Source organism: Centroberyx affinis, unplaced genomic scaffold (genome assembly GCF_046629955.1).
Source record: "Centroberyx affinis isolate AG114_WGS23_722 - 3 ecotype Tasmania unplaced genomic scaffold, CSIRO-AGI_Caff_v1 ptg001773l_1, whole genome shotgun sequence".
NCBI classification, from domain to species: Eukaryota; Metazoa; Chordata; class Actinopteri; order Beryciformes; family Berycidae; genus Centroberyx; species Centroberyx affinis.
The window spans coordinates 44,049-56,270 of NW_027280166.1; the positions used below are offsets into that span (position 1 = coordinate 44,049).

The 12,222-nt window shown below is 43.1% G+C and overlaps 1 protein-coding gene across 1 annotated transcript in view; it reads left to right on the forward strand.

The window, feature by feature from the left end:
- LOC139652174 (lysine-specific demethylase RSBN1L-like) overlaps positions 1–12,222 on the forward strand; it is a 32,972-nt gene that overhangs the window by 16,767 nt on the left and 3,983 nt on the right. Inside the window, 3 exon segments of the mRNA XM_071529153.1 lie at positions 6,696–6,752; positions 6,754–6,834; positions 7,732–7,874. Of these exon segments, the coding sequence (XP_071385254.1) occupies positions 6,696–6,752; positions 6,754–6,834; positions 7,732–7,874 (281 nt within the window).

Consider the following 12,222-nt stretch of genomic DNA (forward strand, 5'->3'; position numbering starts at 1 on the left):
AGCAAGGGGCTAAGTGAGAGAAAGAGAAAGAGGTGGATGTGAAACAAAGAAAGGGAAAAAAATGAAATAGAGAGCAAGAGGTAAAGTGAGAGAGACAGCGAGAGAGAAGTGCTACCAGCTGTCAGGCAGACAGCAGGCTTGCATCAGTCAGGTTAGACAGTCACAGCCAACAGGAAAAGGTGTTTTTCTTCTTCTTTCCTTTTTTAAAAGCAGAAGTGTAGCAGCAGCCATAGCTGGAGGCCTCTCACCCACTCCTCAACAGACTTCACAGCCTTTTGAAGCCAACTGGAAAAACAAGATGTGTGTGTGTGTGTGTGTTACGCTGGCGGGGTCTGTCCTGGTTTTCCCCCTCTGAACACTGCGACACGGCTAGACCTCTTCATTTAGAGTTGTCCCATGTCTGTAGTTCAGTAATGAAAAGCCTTTTGTTGCCTCAAACCTCCTGAGTGGCTTTGTGTTGAGATACTGCCTGCTCTTTTTCATTGTGAGTGCGGGCAACACCAGGGACAACACTATGTGTGTGTGTGTGTGTGTGTATGTGTGTGTGTGGGTTACTGTAGGGCGAAGAGCAGGACATGTTTTGCTCTCTCATTCTCTATTTCTCTATCCCCCCTCTCTCTCTCTGGCTACTTTTTTCCTTATTACTTACTATGAAATATTTATAATGTTTTTCGGTCTGTATCTTGGCGTCCTGCCTCTGTCTCGGCCAGGTCCGCCTCATCAGAGGGATCCTCGATCTCAGCGGGACAAACCTGAATAAATTAAGTGTAAATAATGAATGAATGAAGTAATAAAAAAAGAAAATGTCAGGACGCAGCGAGCCTGTGTCCTGACCTGTCCCTTTAAGAGTAGTGTTCCTTGCAAGGCTAACGTCATTGTCCACTGGTCTTGTTAATTTTTTTTCCCCCTCCTAGCTCTCATACAGGAAGGCCAGCTTTGACCTTGGGCGCCAGCCACTCTCTATACACAGACACACACACACACACACACACACACACACAGATGGATGATTTCTCATATACTTTTTTATATTTCTTCATCTCTCTCTGCCTTTCTCTCTCTCTTTCGCTCAACCCTCTCTATCTCGCTATCTCAGTCTGTCTCTCTCTTTTATCCCTCTATTTCTGTTCTGTTTGGTTGTCTGTTCTAGTCACAAATGACTGGGTTCACATGCTGCTTTCTGTAGTGTGTGTGTGTGTGTGTGGGAGGGATAGGATGAGGGGAAGGGAGAAGGAAAGAGAGAGAGAGAGAGCGGGTATTTGCATGTGAACTGTTTATGCTTGTGATGTTTTTGTGTTCTGTTTTCTTTGCGTGTGTGTGTGTGTGTTCATTCTCTGGTGTAGATTTGCTTAGTTCACGCTGAGTAGTAAATTTCATATGCGGGCCCCTGAAGTATGAGACACAATCAACTTCACTATGCCTGACAGACGACACACACACACACAACTGAGACACACAGACAAAGATACACACTAAAACTTCACAAACAATACACACACACACACACACATGCTTGCTCTTCCACGTGTAAGCTCATTATCTGTATCATGATTGATAACGAGTGGTGTGTGAAAGTAAATATTTTTAATTGTTATCAAATAATGACTCTGCAGGTACCAACATTGCCTTTCTGCTTTCCATGCTTTGGATTAGTATTTTGTATTCAGTACCTGATATGAAGGCATTTTCATCGATGTTATGGCTCATGGCAACAGTCTTTTTTTAGGGCAGACACAGTCGGTGTACTGGGACAGTGAGATAAGTCTTTAGTCTTTTAGTCTTTTTCCCGTTGACTCTTTGAGAGTCTAATGTAGATTTCACATCAAAAGATTAATATGAGGCAAAAGAACATACTGTCAGCATTTGATTTGGGGTTTGTATTGGTGTCCATGTTAAAGCTGCCGTTTGCGATTCGTTCTTGATTTGTACTTTTACCGTTTACTGTTACTTTTATTTTTACTGTTTTTAGCAAAAGCTAACCTTGGTGGCTAGCAAGGATACTTATGCTAACTAGCATGGTAATGATGGCAAAAGTTCACTCACTACTGAAGCAATACTGTAGCTGGCTCTTCATCACTGGAAAACCCTTTTGGGTTTTTAGTGCTCTCCATTTGACAAATGCTGAGCCAGTATTGATTCGGTGCTGGGAACGGTCATGCACAAGTTTAATTTCCGTGCAGCGTTTCTGAGTTGTAGGTGGAGGATCTGTAGATGTGGAGTCTGCCAGTCCCAGGTTGCACATCAACTTCAATTTATCCGTTTCCAGCTCCAACCTGTCACCATAGGCAACTTGCCACCCCCCCTGCACTTCACCTCCCCACCCTCTCCAACACAGTGTTTACAAAACAAGCACAGCATAGGGCAATGCACCAATCACGGATCATGCATTTTAAAACCAAGTCCTGATGCTAACTTTGATGTTAACTCTGATTAATTGATCTACGAACATTGAAGTTGGAAGTTTAAGAGTGAAGAAAGCAGCCATTAATTGCATTTTTTTATCTTAAAGTTTGTTTGTGTGTTCACGTGTGTGTGTGTGTGTGTGTGTGTGAGAGAGAGAGACAAAGAGAGGGATTATGTAACAAAAGTGTGTGTATTTGTGTGTCAGGCACCAGTCAGCAACTAGCAGCTTTGTTGTGACGCAGACAGGGTAATAGACTAATAGACTTAGTGCCCTGGAGACTCACTGAACATAATGATTTGGAGAGAGAAAGAGAGAGAGACGAAGAGAACTGGGAAGGAGAGAAAGAAGCAGACAGACAGAGAGACAGAGAGGGAGACTGGGGTCGAATATAGCAGTGAGATGATGTAATGGCATGAAGTATTAGACACTCAACGAGAGAGAGAGAGAGAGAGAGAGAGAGAGAGAGAGAGAGAGAGAGAGAGACGGATTGAAGATAGAGGAGAGACTTATAATAAAACTAACAATTGGATACACTGAGTGAATTCGAGACAAAAGAGAGAAGAGAGAGAGAGACTTGATCTAATAGACTTCCAGTAGTAGAGAGAGAGAGAGAGAGATGATCTGTTGGTCTTAAAAATAAACTGCTGGAGTCAAAGAAAGATAAGGATGATAAAAGAACAAGGGAGAGATGAGAAAAATAATGTATAATAATGTCCTATTTTTTAATTTTGTGAATTTTTGGAAATGGATTAGCAAATACGATACAATAAATTTGGATAAAGTTTTTATTGTCTTATTGTTTGTTTCTATGAATGTTTTGAAAAGCTCCATATAAATAAAGCTTATTATTATGACTAGCTTAGTAACAGAATAATAGTCATATATATTTGCACAATGACCCACCTACATCGAGTGAATTTACATGCACATTGTATACAGATACTAGGGTGTGTTTGTGTGTGTGTGTGTGTGTGTGTGTATGTGCGTGCATACAAGCCTGATTTGTCTTAGTGAGGGAGGATTGGTGCATCTTGAACAGTAAGTTTCGGGGGAACTCTATCACATTTCCTGTTTCCTTCCTTTTGCATTCTCTTAGTATAGACAAGAGATGTGTGTAATTCTGTGTGTGTGGGTGTGTGTGTGTGTGTGTGTCTGTAAATCACGGATAGTTACACTTATTTTCAATTTCATTTATTTGAAGCAGAGGGTGTGTTTCCTAATACTGCTGTGATGGCGTGAGACTGTTCTCCTTTGCAAACAACGTGGGGGTTATCCCGCTGTTAAATTATGCATGTGTACACACACACACACACACACACACACAGGCGGGCAGAGAAAATAAATGCTCATAAGCACAAATGGTTATAAGTATGCACACAGATGAATGCATACACTCACACATACACACACAGTGGCGGAGAAAAATTATGCAAATACACACAAATACTTGTAAGTATGGACGCACATGAATGCTTACACACACACACACACACACAGAGGAATGCTCTCTCAGTATCTAGGTCATCGACTCAGTGTGACTATTTAAAGTTGTGTTGTTTGGATATGTGGTGTGTGTGTGTGTGTGTGTGTGTGTGTGTGGAGTAAGTATTCCAAGCTTTTAGTCACTCATGTTTTCATCTTCTGGGGATATTACACATTCTTATTTAACCAGGCTGAGAACACATTCTTAACTAGGAAGGATAAACACAAGTCTGTTTTCTCATGGTTGACTCTTTAGTGTTTGGTCTAAACAAACATTTGAATATTTCAGTGAAAATTACAAAGGCTAAAGCAGATTATGGACAAAAAGAATCACTGGTATCGCTTTCTGCTCTCTGCGGTGACTGGTGACATATCTGAAGCTACCAGCTTCATTTGGCTTCTTTGATTTACACTTTCAGTGTGTGTGCACAAATGTCATGCTAGTTTGGCTGAGTGCTTCTTCCATCGCTTGTAGAAATAGCTTCTTGCTTTTTGAGATGCTTCAGAATTGTTGTCTTGGAGCCATCGTACAACAACTCTGTCCCACAAACCTCACACTGAACAAGATTGCCCTTTATTTTCTAGAAAATTGCCCACGCTGGGCTGTCTTGTGGCTTTGATAATGACATAACTGCTACCGAAAGCACGTACTTGAGGATGAGTGCAAAATGATGTGAGAGAGCATGGAGGGAATTTTTTTTTGTTGTTGTTTTTATTTTATTTTTTCCTAAATAACACCAGAACCGCTGGCCATGGTTCTTTCTCAGTCGTTTGAGCACTGCATAGTTCCACTCTGTTAAAATTATTTTAATGATGTAGCTCAATATTTAAAGTAAATGTTAGCGAGCAAATTACAAAAGCCGACGTTGATCCCTGTGATTAAATATTCAAACATTCGTTTTTTATGGCCCATCCCTGTTAATTAAGCAGCCTAGGTGACTAAGAGCACATTTATTTAATCAGGCTAGTGGACCAAGAACACTTTATTTACTGCAACACACACACACACACACACACACACACACACACACACACACACACACACACACAGACACACACACACACACACACACACACACACCTGAGAGTTGCCTGCATCCTCAGTCATATACAATTTGCCTCTGAGCAGCTTCACTGCAGAAATTTGGGGATTTAGTGTCGTGCTCAAGGACGCACCTGAGAGCTTCACTCCTGTTCTGCCTCATTACTTCCATCTTCATTACCTCTGCCTTCTCTCCATCCTGTCTTTCATCCGCATCTCTCTTCACCTCCCGTCTTCTTCCTCACCTTCGCCCACACTTAACGTCACTCTCCCTCTCCACTTCCTCGTCTCCTCTCACCCTCTCTAACCCCCCTCACCCACCCTCCCTCTCTCCATCTCTCCTACTCCTCTTCCTCTCTTTATCATCTCTGCCTCTCACTTTTCCTTGTCTGATATCTTCTGTCCTGTTGTCCCCCACTCTCCCCCCTCACCCCTTTTTCTCTCCTTCCTCTTCCTCTTTCACTCTTGCCTCCCAAAAATCCATCTTCCTCCTTTTCGCCCTCTCTCCCTCTCCTTTCCTACTTTTGAACGGTTTCCTTCATTTCCTCCTCCCTTTTCCTCCCCCTCTCCCGTCTTGGCTCCTTCCCTCCATCATCTTATACTTTCTCTCCCCTTTCTCCATCTCTCTTTCTCTATTTCTCTCTCTCTGTCTCTACCCCTCTCTCTCTCCTTCTGTCTCTCTCCCTCTGTCTTCCTCTCTTTCCCTCTCCCATCTGTCTCTCTCTCTCTCTCTGTCTCTCTCTCTGTCTCTCTCCCTCTGCCTCTCCATCTTCCTCTCTCTCCCTCTCTCTCTCTCTCTCTCTCGCTCTCTCTCTCTCTCTCCCTCCTCTCTCTCTTCCCCTTAATCCTTTCTCTCCTCTCTCCATCCTCACTCCCCCTGCTCTGTCTCTTTCCCCTTCTCTCTCTTTATCTCTGCCTTGTTGTCAAGTGGTGACTCACTGGAGGCGTGCAGCCAAGGATCTGGCTAACACACACAGTCTCTCACACACGCACGCACACACACACACACACACACACACACACACACACACACACTCATACTGAGTTTTCAGCCAAGAGTACAGCATGCAGGCCACATGCTGCACGTACTGCGCACGCACACACACACACACACACACACACACACACACACACACACACATACAAAGACTCTGTTGAGGGCCAAGGGTATAGGCGAGTTACACACACACACACACACACACACACACACACACACACACACACACACACACACGTACACACACAAAACACAATACTCTGTCAGCCAAGTGAAGAGCAGCAGTCTGTTGAGTCACACTGGTGCAGCAGAAACATCAAATGACACCACCAACCACACACACACACACACAAAACATATACATGTTCCAACTACAGTATTTCCACCAGCAGTAGAAATAGCTTGTGTTTTGACACCCTATAATAATTGCACCCACCGTGTGCTTTATATGATTTTGTTGGGGAACATTTAAAGTCTGGTTTGGGACACTGGATAGGTTTGTGGGTTTAGAGTGTGTTTATATGTTTACATTCTTCTGGGTCCCATTGTTAAGCGTTACATTTTTTAAATTTGGATACTGGAGTAGGCTGTTGCTCTGTTGGTCAAGGCTATAATGCTACTTATCTAGTTGTAACCTGATGTTTTATACATTTTACAGGTGAAACATACAGTGAAACATACCGTGAAACATATGGTATGTATATGTATATATGTATGTATATATACTGTATATGTGTGTAATGTTGGGTGTTCTGCTGTGGTCGTTGCAGGTGAAGAGAACGTACAGCCACGGTACGTACAGAGCCGGGGCGATGAGACAGATCAGCCCTGGTGGGAGCCGTGGACGAGGAGGTCGGGGATTATTTCCCAGAATTCCTCGGCATGCTGGAGGAGTCGCCCTTCCTGAAGGTCAGTCAGAAATGGCAAAGAGGACAGGATGAATGGAAGCAGCGCTGAACAGCAAATTATGGGTGGATGGATAATGAATGAATGAGTAAAAGTGACAGAGGCTGTCAAATTAGCATATATGGATGAGAAAGCTTTTTTCTGACATTTTATGGAAGGGCAAGATAATAATTTACAAAATGTTGTATCTTGTACTTGAAGGGAATAAATGAGGAAGCTGCAGCTCGTTATGTGTTACTATGCTGCAAAAAGTTAAAGTTAAGAGAAAACAGTCCTTCAAAGTTTTTTTCACACAGTTTAGTTCTGTAGATGTGAATATAGAACAACAGAAACAGAAGGAAAAATGTTAAAAATCATTGATAGAGTTACACTACGTTACTCCAGTGACATTTTACATTTTAAGGCCTTACAAAGAGTTAAGGATAGAGAAAATACTCCATCCTAAATATTTGGTTAATACAGCTATAAACAAAGGATGGACAAATATTTTTACATAAACTCAAAAACGCATTTGGAGCACTGATTATTTAGAAATGCAAGAAGTAGAAAATGTCTTCTTTGCTCTAATATCATTAATTCTTTATTTATACGCTTATAAGCATCTTATCTTAAAACTGATCATATATTCTTAAGTGTCATTAAAACCAGAGCCTGTTGAACCTTATGGGACAAAAGGTTTTGCCATGGATCAATTTTGGCCTATGACATTTCTCTTTTTGGCAGCTCTGAAATGATTGAAAGAATGGATGAGTAAGTGAACAAATGAATCAATGAATGCATTTATTTACACTGTTTTGATTTGACTCCCTCTTGTTCTCGCTTTTCTTTCTCTGTCTCTCCCTCCCTCTCTCTCTCTCTCTCTCTGTCTCTCTGTCTCTCTCTCTCTCCGTCTGTCTTTAGCGGACTCTGCCGTGGGGAACCTTCTCCAGTCTGAGGCTGATGGATCCCACAGAGAGCGACGATGGTCCTATAATGTGGGTCAGACCTGGAGAGCAGATGATACCTGTAGCTGACATACCAAAGTCCCCTTTCAAAAGAAAACGGTGAGTTTTTACACACTTGCACACACACTTGCACACACAGTACAGACTCCAAACACTCCCTTTTAAGAGTAAACAGTAGCTCCAAACTGTGTACTGTGCATTACACACATAGACACACACACACACACATGCAAGCACACACACACACACACAGATGATACCAGCCAGTATTTTGGATCTTCCTCAAGCACTGCAATGAGAGAATTAGCAAGGATTTGAGTCTCTATGAATGTTGTTTACATTGGCTACGAGTCTCAGTGGTGTGTGTGTGTGTGTGTGTGTGTGTGTGTGTGTTTTGTGTGTATTCCTTGTCGAGCCATTTACCAGCTTGCCTCTTCACTCTCCCTACTGCCTGTGATGAAAAACACACATGCACACACACATTTTGAGGCAGCAGTGGTAGCAGCACATTACTTTGTTGTAGCAGAACAGTGCAGGATGAAGCAATTACAGCGTCTCTGTTTGTCTTTGTCACAATGTCACTGTGGCCGACACACAAGCATACGCTCACGCACAGAGGAACACATGCTTTCTATGAGTGAAACCATGAGGCAGAGAAATGGAGTGTGTGTGTGGGTGTGTTTGCGTGCGTGTGCCTCTGCGTGTGGTGCGTGTGCTATGTGGCTCACCACTTAGATGAGATCATCGTTATGTTAATAGAGTCGACATCAGCGCGAGACAGAGACACTACTTCACATTACTTCCAGCCGAGCATCGGTCAACACACTCACACACACACACACACACACACACACACACATTCTCTTTCTTTCTCTGCATCATTTTCTTTCCTCTTGTCTCCGCTGGTTAATAGTGACATTACTAATAATGTTTTTGATTTGTTCTTGATAATACTTGATTTTTTTTCTTTAAAGTAGGAAAGGGAAAATTTGCTGGGCTCACACATTCACACGTAATAGCTGTCTTATCCAGTGGTTCTCAATCTCAGTGGGGTCCGGGGACCCCCAGGGGTCCTTGAGGGGGTTCCAGGGGGTCCCCAGCAAAAAGGGGAATAATTTATTTTCACTATAATTCCATCCATAAGTAAGACAATGACAGAATGTATGACTATTTTGGTCATGGATTTCATACACTTTCTGTAATAAAACATCTAAAAGCAAAAATCTTATCAGATGGGGGACCCTGGGACAAAATCTTATCAAATGGGGGTCCGTGGTCTAATTTGTGTCAGTTTAGGGGTCCTTGACGTGAAAAATTTTGAGAACCACTGGTCTAATCTACTCAATCAGACTTTCCTGGATGAATAAAAGTTAAGTAAGGAAGGAAACCTACTTGAATTCAGCCTGTAAATATATACATTACACATTTACACAATGCACATTATGAAACATCACAAACACAGCAGTGGATTTGGGGGAGGGGGGTGTATCGAGTGATCTTGAGATGAGGGTGCATCTCCGGGGCATTTGAACCACGTCTAGACAGTGTTTGAAGGGGTGGCTGTCAAGAACGTGTGTGTGTGTGTGTGTCGGTGTGTGTGGCTGTGTGTGTATGCTGCCTGTCAGAAACATTTGTGTAACAGCTGGGGTTGAAGGAATCTGTTTTTAGAGGGATGGAGATGGACTGATAGATGGATATAGAAAGACAAGTAGAGAGAGAGAGAGAGAGAGAGGTGTTAGGCTATTCTCTCCTCTCTCTTCTTCATTTACTGTCCCCTGCCCTTCTCTTTCCATCCCACCTCACTATCTTTCCATCCTTATCAAGTGCCAGTTGTTATAAATCACCATGACACAAGAATATGAAATGAAATGGATTCTGCAAACTGTCTACTTTTCTCATCCTCTCCCCTTTTTCTCCCCTCCATCTCTCCTTGATCCCTTCCTCTCTCTCTCCCCTTCTCCTCTCCCTAACTCTTCCTTCCTTTCCTCCTCTCCTCCCTCTCACCCCTGTCTCCTTTCTCTGTCCTCTTCTCTCTCTACCTCTATACATCTCCTCTCCCTCTCCCTCTTACCCTCTATCTCTCTTCTTCTTTTTCCCTCCCTTCCCCTCCTCCTGACCTCTCTCTCTCCTCCCTGATTTATTGTCGTGTTCCAGCATTGTTTATGTTCAGGAAATCTCCAAGTGTCTTTATAGGAAGCACACATGGTTAATATGTTATAGAGGTGTGTGTGTGTGTGTGTGTGTGTGTGTGTGTGTGTGTGTGTGTGTGTGTGTGTGTGTGTGTGTGTGTGTGTGTGTGTGTGTGTGTGTGTGTGTGTGTGTGTGTGTGTGTGTGTGTGTGTGTGTGTGTGTGTGTGTGTATGCGTCTGTGCTTGTGTATAAGACAAAAAGAGAGAAAGTGTTGGAAAGAAATACAGACAAATTGAAAGAGAAAGAAGGTTGTAACCTTGTTTGCAATGAAACCTTGTCTGCAGTTTCACCATGTGTTGTGTTGGGGGGAATTTAAGGCTGAACCTCTCTGTACAGCGCTGGCTTCTTTTTCTTGTTGTATTCAGTGGAAAGGCCAAGCTGTTACACATCTCTGACAGCACCGAGACTCTCAGTCTCTGAGAGCTTAGCTTGATTATAGTGGTCAGAAGTTGAAGTTTAAATAAAAAAAATACTTCAGCTTTTAGCGAGAGAGCGCCACACTTCAACCGATTTACAGTAATTGCATAGTAACACAGCAGTAGCCTTGACCAGCCCTTCCCACAGTTGCAAATGGGACAGAGGCCGAACGCAGAGCGTGCTGCTCCTGTCTAGACACAAATGGCATGGAAAATGACACCAGCCGAGGTGCGTCCATCTGCAGCCCTCTGCCCTTCAGCAAGATGTTGAACCCCTGCCTGCTCACACGCAAAGTTTCTTTGGATAAGAGCATTAGCTGAATGCCTGATCTGTAAATGTGACGTACACGCTTTTTAAGAGTGCGCTGTAGCTTTAAGAAGATGTACATTAACGGTGTCTCTCGTTAGAGAAGGTGGTTCCCTCTCTCTCTCCTTTTCTCTTTTCCCCCTCTCCACTCCCTCCTCTCCACGCTCCCTCCCTTTACTGCCTTATTCCCTCCACCCCTCACCTCCTTCCCTCCCTCTCCTCCATCATCCCCTCCTTCCCTTCGCCACCTCCCTGCCACTCCTTTCCCGCTCCTTCTCTCACTCCCTCTGTCCTCTATTGCTTTCCTTCCACCACCTCTCCTTCCTCCCTCCCTCCTCTACTCCCTCCTTTGCCTGTCTGAGAGTGAAAATCACTTTATTCGCCAAATGTACAGGAATCTGTCTTGCTGACATTGGTGCAGAGGCGTTTTGCCACATACATATTACTGACAACAGAACCTCGCATTCAGTGCTAGAGGATAGTTTAAGACGTATTGTAGATGGTAGACTTGAAATATCACTCCTCTCTTTACTCTTTCTCTTTTCACTCTTTCGCCTAGCTTTCCTGGTTTTACATTCATTACTGTCAGCCTGCAGTCAGCTCAGACACACTGCTGTGTGTGTGTGTGTGTGTGCGTGCATTTTCGTCTCCCCCTACTCTCTGCACTCTTTTCCTCTGGTTCTTTCTTTCTCTTCCAACCTCTCCTGCCTCTCTCCTCTAATCTCTGAATGAATGAATACACGATGCAGTGTTCAGCACTGGCAGTCTAGCTGCTATTCTGTGTGCGTGTGTCTGTCTGTCTTCGTGCTCTCGAAGGAATCTCTTGCAGACGCTCTGAGTGTGTGTGTGTGTGTGTGTGTGTGTGTGTGTGTTTATACTCTTGTATGAATCTGACTGCAGCTCCAGTGTGAGTCACTGATCCAGTAGAGAGCTGACTGCAGTGCTTCTATTGTTTGGCAACTCGGCTCATTTTAATGCTTTTACTCCTTAGCTCTTCGGTTTGTGTACATGCAGCCTCTTGTGTGTGCGTGTGTGTGTGTGTGTGTGTGTGTGTGTGTGTGTGTGTGTGTGTTTGTGTTCTAGCACTTCTGTCCCATTGTGAATCGGTGACCTATCACTTACTCAAATCTAACTTTTTTGATTTGCACTCCATTCGATTTTACTCTATTTCATTTTCCACACAAAGCTCCCAATATTTTCTAATTAGATATTACTGATTTGTACTTTTTCAGACTTATCATTTTGTAATATTTGTGTTGAATTTTAAATGAATACTTCATTGATCCTGTAAGGAAAATCATTTTTTGGCCACCAGCAGGCACGAAAAACACAAAAGAAATTACACTGTAATGAAAAGAAATCGGTCTAAAGTGAGCAAAAGCTCAGGAATCATTGTAGTGTCTGCAGACGGTAAAAAGGATTTCACAAAGTGTTCAGTGGAGCATCTAGTTAGGATTACTGAAAACGCTTTCCCAGTCCCTGAATACGCTACAAAGAGGATGGTTCATAATGTCCATACTAATGTGAGTTTTCA